Genomic DNA, 19,893 nt, shown 5'->3' on the forward strand with positions numbered 1-19,893 from the left:
CCGTCCCTGACCGCACGTCACTGTTGTGAAGGCATTCTGCCACCTTCCACCACTCAACCACTCTTAGCGCAAGTTATAGTGAAAAGAAATTCAAGATCTGGCCAATACAGGAAATACTTTTCCATGGCCAACCTTACAGAAGCCAAAAGGGGAAGGCTTCAAGACCCTCGGGAAAGCAGCAACTGAAGGACTTGGTAGTCATGTCCATGGGTTCCAGACTTCATAGAATGAGTTTTCATCAAAATACCAAAACTTATAGTTATACTGTTTGTATACTGTATATTTTTGTGAACTGTATATTTTTGCCCAAATAGTAATTTACTTAGCATAACATGACTGTAACCACTAATTGGTGAAACCCATTTAATTGTCAAATGATTATTAAATATTAAAATCACACATAAGACACTTATTAATTTTTACAAAACAAAAAAAATGCCACTGTCAGAATACTTCTGAAAGAAACTGTAGGCTACGCCATCATTTGGGTTTGACCAGATGAGATCATTGCCATTTAACAACATAATTTGACTTAACCACTGCGTTACATCGATTAAATAAAAACTACTGTAGGCTACACAAGCTAGAACTTTAATAATTACAATGTGTGCTTTTTCCTACCATAACATTTGTCTTAAAATGTGTGCGTGTGTTCATGTTGAAACTGTAGTTGTGTTTCTGTTAGGAGTGAACAATCGTTTTGTTTTTTTGTAACTAAACTTTGAAATGAAGTATGACATGTATGTCTAATAAGTTCTTTCAAAATATGAAATGAGTTAAATTCAAGGATTAAATCATTGGAGAATTTTAAGCCTTGAAGGAGATGAAGAGTAATGCTGTTGTGCCACCATGTGGACAAAAGTCTCCATCACAACAACAGGGTTTACATCAGCATGCACAATTTCACTTACAACATAACAGTCCCTAATTTAGGACTAATTGTATACCTTACCTTATACCTTTCCAGAAAAATGTTGGGGCAAATAACACAAAAGGGATGTGACACTATTTTTTTGTTATTGAATTCAATGTTTTATTTATACATTCAACTGAATATAATTGTAATAATTGTAATAACTGCACGGGAACACTGTGGTCAGAGTTAACAATCATCAGGCACTTTGGCAAAATAAATCCTGTACTGTTTTACTTTGGTAAACTGGAATTAAAATGACTAGATTTGACTGGTCTATAATAATTTATACTTGCCTTGCCATGTGGCACATAAGCAGATTTTTAAAGCACAGCATTGCCTCTACTCAATATGCTCACTAATTGGACTGGAGTCTACTTTTCATTGGTGGATAATTAATGTGGCACTTGAGTGTGAACTAAGGAAATAACTCTGGTGGGGCTTTGCTGAGCCACGACCCAAGAGACTCTGTGGTTTACCTTGAGTCTGCATAGGAAGGAGATATAAAAGGAGAAGGAGACTAAATCAATGCCCCTGCATTTGCTCATTAACCAAAGACCTTGGCAGGGTCAGCTTCTAAGAAGACACCCTTGGGGAGCCTGAGTTGCGCAGTGAGGCTGGAGATGCCCATATACTGTCCACTGTGGGCTATTTCAGGCTCTGAACTTTAGGTGGCTCAGCTCCTGAACAGAATGTCAAGTAACATTATATGCTGTACATACATAAAACAATCCTTACTGAAATACTTCTGTTTTCAAACTAGGGCTCTCACTATTGAATATTTTGAGAATTGATTAATCTACTGATTATTCGATTGATTAATCAATCGATTAATCTATTGATTATTCGATTGATTGATCAATCGATTAATCTATTGATTATTCAATTGATTAATCGACTCAGCATATTCATATTTTTTTTAATTCAAGTGTGTCACAAAAGCATTTTTTCCTTGACTACTGTTTATTAACCAGTGATTGGTGTTTATTTCGTACTTCATATTCGTAAAGTGATTTAAAAGGGGGGCGGGGGTGGGGGATTGATTTATGTTGTACCATGTTACTGGTTCGGTCATTGTTTTCCAAAGTCAAAACAGACGTTTGCAAATGTCTTATTTTGATTAAATACAGAAGATAATCACTCCTTTTCACGAAGGACTACAGGAATCTGTTAACAATTACTGCTGATATGCTGAAATCAGGATATGGTCAATTAAAAAAAAAATCTCTAAGCGATTACGCGATTATTAAAATAGTTTTCAATTAATTTGATAATCGATTACTTGTCGATTATGTGATTAATTTTGACAGCTCTATTTCAACCTACATTTTAAAATCAGGTGAATAGTGCAACATTCTGCCAGCAAATATACAGTGGCAAAACTTACATACAATAAAGTAAATAAATGCCACATGCCAAATGGTCGCATTCTTTTTACCCCACTAGGAAAACCTAACCACCTGCCCCATCACGAGGCACGGGGTGATATAAAATAAATGTAATAAAAATGATAATGTGTTAAATGAATTGATTTCTAAAATGATTTAGAGGGTTTGATACACGCTGTTGTCATATTTATTAATTAAACGGTAACACTACCTGCGCCAATATCTAGACATGGTATTAGCAGGCATAAATTTAGCCTCTAAATTGTCAAGTGTGCCAGAGGCGTGTCAAAGGAAAAGGAAATTATGCCGGAACACCCAGAAAGTTGCAGAATTTCATACGGAAATGACAGCATTTCATAATAAATCCTTCCATCCACTTTTTGGTACCACTCGTCATTCGGTCGCAGATGAACGGGCGGCTATCTGAGCAGACTTGTAACATCATGTAGTGGTCGCCACCCTAACCCTAACCCTGAAAGTATCAATTAACCTAACATGCATTTGTTTGGAATGTCGGAGGAAACCAGAGTACAAACCTCAGCTCTATGAGGTAGATGTATGCAGTCTGATTATTTACAGTCAAGTGAAAACAATAATGCCACTATTAATGCCTCTGACACACACACACACACACACACACACACCCACACACGCACGCACACGCACTCCCACGCACACCCACACACGCATACACGCACGCACGCACACATTTAGGCCTTTACTATGACATATGGCATAACATAATGCTGAATAACTTGCGATCTTTTGCGATCCAATAAAGGGCTCAATTTTATAATCTCTCAGGCTGCAATTTGTTAACTGGTCTGCCAGTTAGACGCCAAGAGAACACAGTAAATTCAAGCAGGATTATGGCTTTTGTTGTTTGGATTATATGAATCTAATTACCTTGCAGAGGGCTTAACTGACTCTGTGGCTTATCAGCTTGATTTCCTACGCTGTCACTGACTGCCAGGCCAATTGCTAGTTTCTTCAGAAAAGAGCAGATTAAAGCGAAAATGTAATTATTAAAAGGAAATGAATTTGACCCATAATAAAATCAAAATGGAAGAGAATAAATAAGTGTAGGTCCACTTGTCATAGGGACATAATAATAACCTTATATTTGATGTTTGGGAGTGCAGTTAATTGGCTTTTTTATTTATTTTTATAAATATTAGTATGTAATGCAATACAAAAGAAAAAGATGAAGATTAAACATTTCAACTTCCATCACAATGTACTGTACAGTACTCAAGCAGCCATATTTAACTCATTCACTCCCAGCCATTTTCACTGAAGCAACCCCCTTCGCTCCCAGCTGGTTTACTGGATTTTGGCTGATTTTGCAAGGCCCACAGAATATTGTGTTCTATTGCTATAAAAAACATGAAACCCAGCAAAAGACAGATTAAAGTCTCTTCTTTCATCAGGAAAAAATATATATTTCTATTTGTTTCCGTTTTGCAGCAATTAGCATTAGAATATAGCTAAGTTTCATCATTATTCACAAATCAGTTTAGAACAGTGGGTAAAAGAGCTTTTTTGCAGCATGGCCTTGGTTGAGTTCTTATACTCTGCTGCCACCTGCTGGCTGTTTTTGTAATAACTACCATTGCTTCAAGCATTATCTTCAGTTCAGAGGCTGTATCAAAGCCTTCTGGATTCTCTAGCATACAAAAACATTTTAATTTTATTTTTTTACGTATAAATACGTCTTTGGGAGCATGGTCATATTTAATATAAAACATATTTATACGTTTTTGGGAGCAAATGAGTTAAATGTTTTCCTAGAAATCTGTTATAAGTAAATCGAATTAAATTATGCTACAACATAAAAAACAAACAAACAAAAAAAACAATAGCAACCAAGGATATGTCCTTATATAAGCATAACAAGACATAAACTCTTCACTTAATTTACATTACGATTACATTACACATAACGAGTATGACTTGAAAATTCCTAATGTTGTTTGGATGATTTTGAGCGCAACTGTATGCAGTGTTTCTTAACATGGGCCTGATCGAACCCCAGGGGTTCGGTGAGTGAGTCACAGGAATTCGGCGAATGCCAAGACACACACCCGACTCAAATGAATCGTGATGATATGCCCTGCTTGGCCATCATTGGCTGCAGGTGATCACGCTACTTTCCTTGGCCTGTCTGTGCTGCAAGTAATTTCAACTTGTAGCTGTTGTGATGGTACATCTTGTGATTTCTTTATTTCTGTAATCTTTTCATACTATCAACTATGTTGAGCAAAAAAAAGAAAAGAAGAAAGTGTTTGGACGAATAAGTGCAATATGATTTCACATGTAGTATGGAATGTGTGGTGTTCTACAGGGTTCAATTCTGGGGCCTCGTTGTATTTGCTGCCCCTGGGTTCCATCTTAAGAAAACATCAGTGGTTGTTTTAAAGTGATCTAAAAATATTGAGTTGAGTGATGGGAGTCAGCGTCCTACTGCATGATTTGCAATGCCAAGTCAAGCAATTCTACTTTAACACAACTAGCTATCTAGCTAAACTGAAGGAACACTTCTTTAAACCGCAACAATACAAGAAGTCAATGTTTTTTAAATTCAAGGTGAAAAGAGCTGGATTCCCTTAAAAGGCGACTCTCCCTGTTCATTTTGTTCACCAATAAACCCTATACCTATGTCTAGATTTGAAAAAATTAATAAATCATATTTTATGTTTCAGTAGAGAAGGGTTCGGTGAATGCACGTAGGAAAGTGTGGGGTTCAGTACCTCCAACAAGGTTAAGAACCACTCATACAGAGTATATAATGTCAATACAGTAGATCAATATCATGTAAAAGGCCTACTGTCAATAAAGAAGTACAAATAATTTAACTTTTGTTTTCTTTACATAATAATACACATTACACAAGTAGCCAAAAAAAAATTGCATTTATCATCATATTTTCAGTTAAACTCTTCTCTGTTCCCATAATGACCTGTTAGCAAGTTTGTCAAACAATCCAGGACGCGGGAAGACTGAAAATGCATCATCAGACTTTCCTTTCTCAGCATGTTGGTGATCACAGCTTTTGCAGGGATGAAAGGAAAAGATCAATTTCTCGACCGAGATGTGCCGCTTCTTCATTTAGTAGTCAGAGCTTTGACTTGAGTCCTCATTAGTGCGCTCATGCAGACGCAGTATTCACACCGTCATGCATACACATTCGCACACATGCAAGACAAGAGTGTCGGAATCAGCTGCAGTTGCAAACTGACACAAATGATTCAAACAACTCATTCGCTTGCCATATCAAATGCGACCTAATTAGAGACATTCACTACCTGCTTGTGTGGAGCTCAAAGGGACGTTTTCTTCTTGCCAACATTTCATCAGTAGGAACAAGAACATCGACGCAGTAAATTTGGATACTTTCTCAGCTGATCATGCGTTTCTGGATTTTGAATGAATTTCTGCTGTTATTTCCAGCAAGGGAAGTATTTTATCAATTGCGAACAATGAATAATATATCACAGTTGTTCACTGTTTGCACCAACATCAGAAATTCGGAATTCAGCGGAATTAAACGCAAGAAGAAGAAGCAGAGAAGGTACCCTACTAAACTGCAGTACTAGTAATTGCTACTAATGTGTTGCTGCTCCATGTGTGTTAAAGTAGCAGGTGTAGGAAGGTTTCTATTTTTTTTTTTTTTTTTAAGAGCTCAGTATTGTTCATTCGTAAATGTCATCATCATTGCTCTTTTTTTTATATATATATATATATATATATATATATATATATATATATATATATATAAAAATTGTATGTGTATGTGCGTGTGTGCGTGCGTGCGTGCGTGCGTGTATTTGTTAGCTCACCAAAAACCTATAAGAAAAAAATCCCATACCGTTCACCTAAACCGAACACCGTTGTCAGGAGACCCGAGGGGACCAAAGAAAACAAAGGAAAGTGAAATCCAGCACCGACCAGACACCACCCACCGGGCCACCCACCAGAATTCTTCCCCAACCCCAGAAACATCTAAATTCCAACAAATCCAAAAAAAAATTAATCAGGGAGACCTCAAGAGACCGAAGGAGAGACTGTGGAAAGGAAGGAAGGACAGACGAAGCCGAGTGAGATCCACAGACACCAGCCTCCACCAATTCAATGACCTGGAAGGTTTCTATTTGTCGTAAAGCTCAAGGGACAAACACACCAAATGGCAAAATTTAGGTGTGATGCTTCCCTTAAATCCTGAACAGGAAAAGCGAGCGGTATAGAAAATGGATGAATGATTGTAAAAGACTTTCTTATAACACTTGCTTTAAAACACCTAAATACAAATCTTTGTTGGGTCGGGAGGTGTGATGAGAAATGGTAGAGAAGCCGTTTTCACACGGTGAAGCACTGCTGCCTCCACTGGGACCATCATCCATTTGTGGAGGCAATCAGCATCTTCGAACACCCCATATAACATAAAACCAATTAAATGACATGCTATAGTCTAATTCAAAATGATGTGTGGTAGCAGAATGCAAGTCACGGCTGCTTATCAAAGATTGATTAACAGAAATCAATTGCGCTTGGCGTTAAAATGATACATTTATTGACCGTTTCATTTGGTGCACCTGTAAAAAATGAATCTAATGCTACCTAATGCAAGAACTGTACTATGATGTGTTGTGACTGAAAGTGGTAAAGAGTTGACTTCCAAGTAAATTTGATCAAATGTAAAGACGGTTTTAAATAATATTCTTAATTGTAATAGAAAGGTAGAGATCCATTTTTATAGTACAACCAAAATAAGGATAAGAGGTTCGGAAAATGGATGGACAGCTAGAATAAAAAAATAAAATAAAATATAAAAAAGTACATATTGTAGAAATCCCTGAATCTAATTTGTCAGGATTGTACAATAGTGTTCTAACAGCCAATTATCAAAATGAAGTTCTCCTACTGATGATAAACGTGGCTTCCAGATACTGCCAAATGGATTCACAGGCGTACATATATTGAATGTCTTTCCTCATTTCCATCCTCTGCATTTTAAAAACAATTTTTTTTCCCATTTCGCACATTAAAATATGATCCCCAAGCAGAACAAAGTATCCTCAGCCCAAAAGCTTTCTTTAGAAAGCACATGCTTTGTCAGATCGTTAGCCCCTTGAAGATACAGAACACCATCACTGAGCTGTGTAATCTGGCCCTGACACAGTTGGCCAGGATCACAAGAGAACTCTCCAACATTGTCTGATAGGAGTTTCAGAAGAGAAAGAGATATAGAAACCAAATCAGTACATCAGATACTTCGTATTAGGCTTCAATATGATTTTGATTGATTGTGACAGCTCAACAGTGCCATGCAATAGTATTTTTCTTCATTGAGTTGAATGCAAATTTGAATCAAAGCACAGTATTGCTGAAAACTGCTGTTTCAGAAATAAAAAAAACCTCAAGACTCTTTCACAAAAACATATAACATTATTGGATTGTGAGAAGTGTACTCACACCTACTTAATTCCGGTGCTAAACGCGCTAGCCGTGCTAATCTTAGGTTATCTTCGAAATTAGCATGTAGCTTATCTATGTATAGACTAGGTAACGATTACAGGTTCAGACTAGACTACGAGAGCGGAGGAGGGCTCCTCTTTGTACTTTGACTGAGAAAAAAAAAAGGCTTAAACATGGGCTAGTCAATCTGCTGATGGGTGGTTGTGTTATTACTTGCTATCTTGGTTGACAGTTCAACAGCTGTACTCACCAGGTACACTAACTTCAGGCTTTTTAAAATGCTTTATTTAAACTTTAAAAGATAAGGCAATTAAAAAAATTCTGAAAACAATTAATCATGTTTTTATGCTGTAGGTGGGCAGTCTCACGAAATTATTTTTGGCATTTTACTGTCCACAATTTAGGTGTTCATGACAGCACAAGGTGAGTAAGGCCTATGTTTGACACATACATCCATAGCACTCACAATTTGCTACACGAGGTGGAACGGAAATATCTGTGTTGACCTGTCATAAGTATCTATCATCTTATACTGGGAGAACCCTTACCGCCTGCTTGGAGGGCAATCCCCAGTTAAGTCAATACTCCTGATGACTCTTCCACCTTCAGGTGAGGAATGAGAAAGTCTTGTCCTCAGCAATATATGTGCATGAGTAACAAAGTAGTACACACCTGACAACAATTATCCACAGGTGAATGTTCCCGCTGAGATGCAGAGCTGCTTTGTATGCACAGTTGCTCCCGACAACCCACACTACTTCTTTCTCTGATAAACCTAGAGGGAGCTTCCATCATGTCTTCACTTCTTTTTTTTTTTGTATTGGTGAGGAAATTTAAGTATTACTTTAGTATACTTTTCTGCTGCACTTGCATGACAGAGCTTAAGTTTTTCAAGCTGACTTCAATCCATGAGGAAAAATGAACTCTGATGGAGCTGCTGAAAGTGGAAGTTCCTCAAGTTGTACAGTTTGATTTTTTTTTTTTTTGGAGGGAAAAGGCACCTCAAAAGTTGTGTAAAACTTTGGAACTGTCAGTGCAAGTAGCTTTCCTTATGGGAGCTTGGTTAGCGAGAATTAAAAGAATGATTCTGTTTGTTTTGAATTTTTTTGTTGTTCTTAGAAGAATGAAAACAAGTTACATGGGTTAACTCATGCGCTGCCATTGACGGCTATAGACGTCAAAAATTCATTTGAACTATTTCTATTTAACATTTTTCCCACTTTTGTTAACAAAAGTATGAAAACCTAGAAAAAAATGTTTTTATTGTACATTTAGAACAGATATAAAATTTGCAATTAATTGTGAGTTAACTATTGAAGTCATGCGATTAATTAGAATTAAAAACATTTAATCGCCTGATACGATTAAAAAAAAGATAATAAAAAATTATTAAAAAATAAATAAAAATTAGCGGCGTCAGGCGATTACATTTTCTTATCTTAATTAATCGCATGGCTTCACTAGTTAACTCACGATTAATCACAAATTTTATATCTGTTATAAAAAAAATCCTAGGTTTTCATACTCTTGTTAACAAAAGTGGGGAACAATTTTTAAACTAATAGAAATAGTTCAAATTAATTTTTGACATCTATAGCTGTCAAATGCAGTGAATAAGCAGACTGATGTTGAAAGCAGTCACTTGCCAAAGGTAGAATGACTTGAAATTGTTCATTTAGATGCAACCCGGCAGCTATGGCGAACTAGTGGTTAGAACGTGTGCCACACTGTCGAGAGGTTCTGGGTTTGAATCTTGGATCAGTGAAGTTTTCCTACCTATACTTGCGCAACTTCCTCCCATATTCCCAAAATGTGCATGTTAGGTTAACTGAAGACTCTAAATTGTCCATATGTGTAAATGTGTTTGTGAATGGTTGACTGTTTGGATGCAGCCAGACTTGGCTGTGCTTTGCCGTTCACCAAAAGTCAGCTGTGATGGGCTCCCGCAGAACAAGTGCAAAAGAAAATTAATGTTTTCTTGAATTAGGCACATGTCAGAATGATAGCTGGTTTACAATTTAAGCATGAGAAAGCAGACCAGCTATTGCTCATCAGTGTGAAGAAAACTCAAGATTTAAAGTGGAGCAATGAAGGAATGTCAAAAATAGCATGCCATTAACTTCTCTGTGGATTCATGGCGACACCATAATTGGATAAGTTGTCAGAGTGAGATAGACTGACGACACGGGTCACAGGGCAACATTCATTACATACCAAGGTCGGCTTTTCCATTTCAATGCCCGGAGGACAATAAACCATCACGTTAGAAAATAAATTATCGAGTTTTAAACAAAGAGATTAGATATCTGGTTATGAAGATGTCAATCAACATTTTTAAATGAATACAAGCAGAACTTAATGGCATAGTCCAGTTGCATCATCAGGTTCCACCAGAGGGAGCTTTAAGCAAAGCCACTCATACACAGCTGAGTCCATTCACCTCAATGAGAGCCAAGCACAAAAATGATCTGATGGAGACTCAATATAGCAGAAGAAATCACCTGGCAGTGGTTTGTCTTTATTGGAAAGCGCAAACTGAGTTACTGTGTTTATTATCTTGAATTATTTATAATTAAGTCACCTCACTACAGGCTCCACTCATGTTGATACATCTCACCTCCAATACTGAGCATTATTGTGTATTATAAAATATATTCGCAGCGCATAAAAAGTGTGCATTTAATTACGAGGTCCTATAATAAATATTTAAATAAATATTAGAGGTGTCAGTCGATATTTTTTTTTTAATAGTAGTTAATCGCATGACTTCAATAATTAACTGAAGATTAATCGAAAAATAATTACACATTTTATCTCAATTTATTTCTAAATTTATAATAAAGTGTACAATATGCTTTTCTAATTTTTCATACTCTTATTAACATAAAAGTGGGAAGAAATGTTAACGTAATAGAAATATGGCTTTACTGCTTGCCTAGCCTGAGCCGCTCTGCTCTAACGAGCCAAGAAAGAGCTATTTTTTTGGAGTTGCTGAATAAAATACGCCTCACATCTAAAGATCAAGTGGCTTGGGGTCACTCCAACTGACAAGACGGCTCTTGGCTCTTACAGAGTTTGAGAGTGCCAAGGACACGTCTTGGAGAGCCGGCGCAACCTAGCTCGTTGCTAACGGCTAACCGAGTGCGTTCTTCAAAGCAGTGAAGCGGTGAAAGTGCTACACAGTCCAAAGCGTCATGACTGGAATTCCCTTCAGTCGAGGCTTTCCAAATAAGGTGGCAGTCGTCCATCCAGCGTTAATTAGTGCCGTTAAAGGCACTTTAAGTTAACGCGAGTGGGAAAAAATAAATAAAATGGGCCCGTACAAAAGACACAAATGGAAAAAAAAGAAGAATTGAAGAAATGTAATGTTGAACAGGACATACAACTTTAACTTGAGAACAAGTTTGAATATGAATCAGTATCAGTCCGTGGTGAATCTGCTCCTAGTCAATTTGACAAAAAACAAAAACAAAACTGAAACCTACATAGAAAAAAACAATCAAGAATACCCACCTCTGATGCTCACTGAACTGAGCAGCAGTATGACACGCCAACAGGTCATAGAATTTGACCTCCAAAATTTGGTATAACATTTAAGAGATATTTTTTCCCATTCATTTTCGCTGTTGGTTTATAAATAAATATGTTGCTTCTACTGTAGCCTACTTATTAAGAGTGCAGCCCTGCTAAGAATTGATACATGTACTGTATCTTCACATTTGGATTAATTAGACTTTAATTCATAATTAATGAACAATAATATCCCCCCCATTACATTTGGTTGATGGTGAAATGATGACTGCAACAGTATTTTATATTGTCTAACATCCACAAAGCTAGCCAAAGTGTAAATAAAACACTATATAAATTGGCATACCGCAGCTGCCAGCCGACGATAACGTTGCAGCATATGCATGCATTTATAGGTGTGTGTGGCTGGGGTGTGTGTATGTGTGTGTTTATGATGCTGTTGTCACACGTGGCCAATCATGTGAAACAATGGAGGCCAGGAGCAGAGTGTATACGAATATAATCTGGTCTTCAATGTGATGTTGTTTAAAACACATACTGCATTAAAAAAAAAAATCATAAAGAAAACAGCGTTATTTTGTGGTATTTCTGCTTCAAATAAACACAACTAGATATGATCTAAGAGTCAACACAATACAATACAAAACGACACATTTGGAGGTTCTTGTAAGTACATTTTAGTGGATAAAGTACATTATTACTCCATTAAATTCAGTGTGTGTCATATTTTGGTACTTTTTGGACTATGTCAAAATGGACCTGTGTTAAAATGCATTCATTATTCTGTTAACAAGCGTGTAGATGATGTAGATTGCGGGGTGGGGGAAATAGTTTCCAGATGCAGAGATTCTTCTTCTTTATTAGACGACACAAGAGTTAGAGAAACTACTGTAAAAAAAACAAAAAACATTTAGCCGACAAATGGTCATGATACGGAATGATGAACACTTATTTGAGCATTGGAGTGTATACATTTAGTATGGTACTAATGATTTCATAAAAACTGAAATGTGTCAGGAAATAAATCGAATGCATATTGGGAAACAAGTCTAGATAATTTTACCAATTATCTGTCACATCATATTATTGCACCTCTCGAGTTGAGATAACTACATGTCAAAAACACAACTGTAATAATATCAAATTGTGCATTGCATCACGTGATATCAAGCACACAAAAGCAACAAAAATACTTGTCTTTGCTTGCAAGCTATTAAATTAGCTTATTAGATAGAGTTACATGTTATCACTATTTTACAAACAATATTTTCCAAATAGCTCAATAATGTATAGTACATACCTAAACTCGAGCAGAAAGAAAGGGAATTTATACTAATTGCCTATGAGCTGTATATGTATAATCTATACATATATCGTATAGTTTATATCCATATATTCAGGGCCAAGCTAACAAAAGGGTAATTTGGGATTATTTAGCTTTAATGAACCTTACCTCGATAAATTGTTTCAGATTGAACGGGGAATTCTTGCAGGCGGCTAGCTCGTGGATTTTAGGTTTACACAGGACACAATGCATTCGCCATGAATTGTTCTTCAAGCCGACCAAGGTGAACATTTCCCGCAGGTAAGGCCATGGTTGGGCGGACTTAGTAGCCAGCCGACTTGCTAGCTCTCTCAGAGCCGCGTCCATAACGTTGATAGTTTCAATCTCGTTTCAACTTGGACACTCTCCATCGCGTCATCTCATAGGTTGAGATAGAGCCTATCACAAGCGGGGATATTGGTGACCGTGTGTAACGCTTCATATGATTGGCCGAGCCAGGAACGTTGACTGGCGTTTTCGCGCTCCTCTTTTTAATCGTTGTCGTGCACGTGAAACAAAAGTAACGAGTAACGACCCTCTGTTTTGAAAATGTATCGAGTAAAAAGTACATTTACTACTGTTTTTAAAATGTAACGGATAAAAGTCAAAAGTATGTGAATTACAAAGTACTGGAAAAAAGTACTCAAGTACAGTAACAATGAAACAGTGAATCTGGAAGAAAAATAAGTTATACTATAGTATTTGTAAGATTGTAACAGCCAAAAAAAAGACACCAAAACTCCAAGTAGGTTGTCATTGAATATTTTATTTGCAAATGAAAGAGTAATAACTCATAAGTCGTAAAAATATACATTTTTAAAATTGTGATATTTACATGGATTGTTTTGTCATCAATCAAATGAAGAATTCTGCACGGTTACTCAAAATAGAACAACAGCAGAAACAAAATGAATGATTGCCAAAGGAAACCAAAGTGTCTTGCATGTCCCCAAAGTAACGCTGTGCCAAGCGTGTCTGCCCCTGACGCTTATGCTATGTCGTCGAGGAGAAACAGCCGACAACACACATCCCACACAGACCCATGTTGAGTGTAGCACACGCAAAAGTGCAAAGTACATGAATGAAAACGACAAAAAAAAAAACGACAAAAATAAAGCTTCATGAATTTTTCTGTGAATATATTTACAATTGTAGAGTTTTTTTTAATTAAATTCCTTATCCAAATACAGGTATGATACATCAAAGCAAAGCATTCTCATTCCTTTGCTCAGTTTCTTATGACATGCAGGTTCCTTCGCATCCCTTTTCCAGGGTGACTTCAGCACCGTCCGCCATTTTTGGGGAAAATGCATCACATTCCGGGGCCCAAAAGTCTGAGCATCATTTCGCTCTGCCCTCAAATCAGAATAAAACACCTTTAAAACAAACGTAAAAACATTGTGGCTATCACACAGCACAAGTTAACGTAATACTTGAGTGTCGATGATGAGACAATACACATACACTGTCGATGGAATGCTGTTCTAAAAGATGATACAGAGTGTGTGTGCGTGTGGTCTTTATTCCCCTACTGAGCTAATGGAAATCTGTTAAAAGAAAGCGCCGCACATGAGAGGACGAAGTCAGGGATCTGCCACCTGAGTCAAAGCGCTCGGAGGAGTTTTCACAGCTGGAAGACTTGCCTCCATTCCAGCACCTCCACCGTTGCTGCTGCTATTGTTGCTTTCATCGGAGGCGGAGGGAATTTCAATGTCAAGAGCCTTGGCTCGATATCAATCGCGTTAAGAGAAGTGCCTGCTGATTCCCAGCGCTGCAGTGCTCTGACAGACTCTTGTGACAACCAATGTCTTGGAGGATGCGCCGTTGTTGAAACGCAACGGCTGTCTGCGAGTGCCTGTGTGTTTTGTTACTGTGGGTACAATTCAAACCACCATACTGAAGTGTGTGTTAGCACCTGTGTGCTTGTGGAAATTAGGGCTGGGTTTAAAAAAAGGGAATAATCAATATTGAATCGATTTTCCTTTTTGAGCCCAATTTGGGAAAAAAACATGAATCGATTATTTAAATATACATTTTTTTCCCTATAAATTCTTAAGAAAATATCATTTTAAAAGCCAATTGTTTTGTATCTTAGTGTTTGTTTGAAATTTACTGTTAAAGTATGTTCTTACATTTATGAAAGACCTGATTTACTGCACTCGAAGACAAAAAATGCAGTTATTTGGACAAAAGTAGCAGGACAGCAAGGAGTAGTTATAACCGCTTCCAGTCTTCTGGTAAAGACAGATTTCACAGTATCTCTGCCAGAAAAATAAGAATTTCCAATCTCAAGTGCATTGGGACACAATCGGAATTACTCTCAACTAATCTGATGCTACACTGTGAATTTTTTTTCTGTTGGACAAGGACCATATTAGTCTTTTATGTACCTTTAGCTCATTGCCGTGCTTGAGATCCGACATCAGGAGTTTCAAATGAGACGTTTCCTACTTCCAAGCAGCATCCGATTGACAGAGATTTAAGAAGTGGAGCCCAATTTCGCTATTACATGAATTGATCAAGAGGTCGGCGGCGTCCCAAGACTTTTGTCCACATGCAAATTGCTTAATATAGTATTTGCATGTGCATAATATTCTCATGTATGTGCACCCGTGGTCAAATGTAAAAACATGAAGCCCAGTTATGAATTATGTACACGCTTGTCTCAACACACCCCTCCCCCACGAGCGAAAACATGGCTGCCGCTTGCGAGGCCAGCTTCGATTGACTTTGGAGTCCAAATGAAAATAAATACTGTCAGTCTGCATTCATGTCATTGTTAAATAAAGGCTACTTAGCCTGTCTACATCCCCTCTCATTCTCTGAATGGCTAACAGTAGAGCGTGTGGGTGTGGCCCGAGGGTTTATACTGTATTAACATGCACGCGCCCCTCCACCGTACACACTCACACGCATATTCACATGCGCACACACACTAGCTTCCCTGGTCAGATACGAACTGCTGTCTATAGTTGAATATAAAAGGCATCTCTCCCACTCCCTTCACAGGCAAGTCAGATGGGAAGCCCCACGTGTGAAGACAAAGTACATGTTTATTGATTTAGAACACAAAACATGTCTTGAATTCACCATTGAGTTTTCCATTTGACTTTTACCGGCGTAGGGAGCCAATCACCCCTCACATACCCTAATTTATGAAATTAAATGACATCATGTGCATATATCTATCTGTATGTACAATACAAAACAATACTGATTACATAATGTACAGTACATTGTCCCGTGGCATGGGATTGCTCTCTCACAATGGATATTTTGCATTGCTCTCAAGTCTCCACTTTGTGATGCCGGGGCGACTTATTGAAGCGGCATCGATATTTGCCGCAATTGACCTTCTGGGCCGTTGAGACGGTGTGCTGAAGATAAGGAAAAAGAAAGAACGTGTGAAAAGGAATAAGGGATTGCAAAGGCACACTGATAGAAAAGCTACTTGCTCTATTTTAAGCTACGTTCAATCAAACTGCACTGGGTCTGTGACTATGTGACAAAAGGGGCATCGGCTGATAACCGATAACAATAACACACCAGCACCCGCTGATTCATTCAGACAGCAATGGAGTGCCGCTCCATTATTACGGAGTCCTGACAATGATACCATACATACATTTTCCCACTGAAGTGATCATACCGAACAGTCCTTTTATCTGGCTTAATTGAAGCCAGACTTGTCTCCTCTTTGGGTTTTCTTCACTAATCCACAGCATAATATAGCAAAAATATGTAAGGTATTGCACAGACTGAAGGAAGCGGACGAGAGCAGATGCGTCAAGAAGCTGACAGAGGCAAAAGATTTCGTAGCAGGCTGGCTTGCTAACGTGCCTAACAACAGAGTAGCATCTCAATTCCTGGCAATGAGTCTGATGCTTGTGCGAAAAAAGTAGCTCCATGAAAATGAAAAACTGCTGAGGAAATTTCTTTCATTAACATTTATCATGGGGTATTACGTGGTCCCGAGTGCTGAAGCTCACAAATCTCTCATCATGTTAGGATCTGTCTATTTTCTTGATTTGGTGAGTTTTACTTGGGAGGGCTTCACAGCAACCATACAAAGCAACACACTCGGTTGCTGCCTGGTGTGCTAGGCTAGCATGTCCTTAAATTGCCTCCCATAGCATCTTCCAAAACTTTCAGGTGGTGTCTTTTCCTGCTTTTCATCAATTTGTCTACAGTATTACTTCTGATGTAATCAATACAGTGGAACTGTGCCGTTATACTTAGGGTGACCAGATTTTCCAAATTAAAAACAGAGACAGTTACATTTCAAATAAATTTCACCAAATTTAATCGCTAGTCAATCTTCGTTAACAGGGGGGGGTGAAAAACGAGTGACGGGGTTTGGGGGTGGGGGCTGTGGGCGATCGCTAATGCTAAATGCTACCTTGGTGCTAAACAATCTATGCACTCACTATTATCCAATCTTTTGGCGGCCATAGTGGATAGTAGAACTACATTTCCCATGATTCACGATTTGCCTGCTACCGATTAGATCCGCAGGTAAATAGGAATACAATTAACAGTTACATTCCCTTTTAAAAGGCTTATCATAGGAATTGCTATGGTAACTGTGTAATCGATAGACGAATGGCAAAAACACACAATATCCTGCGCAATATCGGAACAAAACAATGAGTTTGGTGAAATCCGCCGTTTTGCCAGAACCAAGGTTCAAAAACAGGATGTCTGGTCACCCTAATTATACTGAAAGACGTAACAATTATAAATAATAGAAAACTATAATGCTCAGTTCATCTTCGTTAGGAATCTCTTCATGTCTTACTACAAGAGTGAAAACAGGTAGCAGAAGTAGAGATAACACCAGCAAGAGAGTGCACAAGCACCCCAAACTAGGCAAAGTTTTATGCGCTTATTATTCAGTACTTTTCTGGGAATGAAAACAATGACATCCTCAGCATCAATCACACATTCATGGTGACACATTTTGGTTCGACTTCTAAAATGCAGCACATAAACAGACAAACAAACAAGCAGAACAAAATAACCCCATTTTAGAGATTGACGACACTACTTATGACCACACTGTCTGTCAACCTTTCGGCCAGCTCGAATAAAAGAAACACATAAAACCGGGACGGAGAAAAAAAATACTCAACTTGAGCTAATAGATGCTTATTCCCTATATTGAAAGCATGGTCTGTCTATAGGTGTAGAATATGTATTTAAAAGACGTAAGGTATTCAGAACCAGAAAAGAGGTGAAGACTCCACTGATGTGACTCCATTGTTAGTCCTACATCCTTATACCTGAAGTTTGCCCTGCTGGTGGTAAAGCAGATTGGCTGTTCAGTCAGATGAGTGAGTCAAAGTAGGTTCCTCGTGGGTTTCTCATGAAAGAGGCTGATGATAAACACACAAATACACACACACACACACACACACACTGAAATACTGTGCCTGTCCGCACGAATGGGCACAATTGGGTCAACCCACGGGTGGCAAATGGGGTCTGTGGTTTTGGATCTGGTGCTGGAAGAAGATGACATCACCCTCCTGCTGGAGAAGAAAATATCTGCAGTCGCCATCTCGTACATCTGATGGTGGGAGGGGGGCTACTTCTACTATCACTCAGCTTTGAATGTTTCATCCGCGTTTTACCCCTTCGCTCCGTTACATGCCTAAAATTTTGATTAGATAAATACTCGATAAGGGGGTCCCTCCAGCTTGCCGCACACGGTGCTTCCTTCCTTGAGTCATATGACACAAACAGTGCCTCGTCTCTGATGTTGTTTTTCCCCCCTTTTATGCAATTCAGTAGAGGGCAAGCATTTCATATTTCCCTTTTAAGTATGCATTCATTAGAAGTACTTTTGGACTTATAGTATTGAATTTTTAATTACATCCTTTTAACTAGTTGCATTTCTTTGTTTATGGAAGAGTCTTAGCCTTTGGGAAGGGGGTTCAAGGTTGTGGGGTAGGTCTGGGAGTCTGGCATGGATGCAGGAAGGAGTTAACTTGCAGTCCTACACAGTCTGAAAGGCCTTGGTCTGGGCGGGGACCATGAGGGTCGGGGGTGTCGGTCCAGACAAATTCCTGGAGTTGTATTTGGGAGTGGTAGGGGGCTCGGGGGTCTTGGACGGCACCACTGTTGTGTAGGCCATAGGGGACTGGGGATAGCCCGGAGGGTGTCCGTTTTCCTTCAGTGCTGCAACTGCAGGTGGGCGGGGGCGGTGGCCGCGCTGGGCGCTGTTGTGTACCATTGACTGGGTGGAGGAGGCACCTGAGCGCGAGCTGCCAGAGCGGGACGAGGACAGGGAGTTGGGTTTTACCAGCTTTGCCTTTGGAGCCTCGGCATCCTCTCTGGACAAAAACACAAGCACATGACAAATATTGCAAATCTCAAAAAATTCAGTACTTCTCTCACAACGTTGTAAATATCTTCTGAAGAAATGTGATATTTTCCTGCAATATAAAGTAAATAGTCAGCGTACAGCCTGTGTAAATGTGTAAATTTGCTGTCCCCTCAAAATACTGTAACTCAACACACACTCATTGATATCTAAACCACTGGCAACAAAAATGAGTACACCCCAAAGGGAACATTTCCATGCTGACTTATTATATAGTCACAGGCATGAATGAGAAGTAGGTGTGTTAAATTTGGCGTTACACTCTGGGGATCGGAAAAAAGTAATTGTTGCTCTACATTAACTCATTCACTGCCATTGACGGCTATTGACGTCAAAAATTAATTTAAACTATTTCTGTTAGTTTAACATTTTTCCCACTTTTGTTAACAATAGTATGAAAACCTATAATTTTTTTATTGTACATTTAGAACAGATATAAAATGTATAATTAATCGTGAGTTAACTATTGAAGTTATGCGATTACAATTAAAAATGTTAATCAACTGACGCGATTTAAAAAAAGAGAAAAGATTATTAAAAAATTAACAGCGCCAGGCGATTATATTTTTTAATCGTAATTAATTGTATGACTTCACGAGTTAACTTGTGATTAATCACAAATGTAATATCTGTTCTAAATGTACAATTAAAAAATTGTAGGTTTTCATACTCTTACAAAAGTGTAAAAAAAAAAAAGTTAAACTAATAGAAATAGGTCAAATGAATATTTGACGTCTATAACTGTCAATGGCAGTGAATGAGTTAAGATGGGGAAAAAAACTGAAACTTTTCTTTCTTTTGGTATTTTGCTGGACTAGCACAGATAGAAGAGGGCGTTTGCCACACTGGGCGCCGTTGTGGGAGGGAATGCAGCCGA

The 19,893-nt window shown here is 38.2% G+C and overlaps 1 protein-coding gene across 1 annotated transcript in view; it reads right to left on the reverse strand.

Annotated features, from left to right (window-relative positions):
* Positions 1–13,389: 13,389 nt before the first annotated feature.
* Positions 13,390–19,893, reverse strand: part of clmpb (CXADR like membrane protein b) — an 81,280-nt gene continuing 74,776 nt past the window's right edge. The window contains exon 7 of the mRNA XM_086081292.1: positions 13,390–18,966. Coding sequence (XP_085937418.1) covers positions 18,630–18,966 — 337 coding nt within the window. The 3' untranslated portion in view covers positions 13,390–18,629. The remainder of the gene's footprint in view (positions 18,967–19,893) is intronic.

The sequence above is a fragment of the Leptonotus elevatus genome, chromosome 7 (genome assembly GCF_054856555.1).
Source record: "Leptonotus elevatus isolate MCC_2025b chromosome 7, RoL_Lele_1.0, whole genome shotgun sequence".
Taxonomy (NCBI): domain Eukaryota; kingdom Metazoa; phylum Chordata; class Actinopteri; order Syngnathiformes; family Syngnathidae; genus Leptonotus; species Leptonotus elevatus.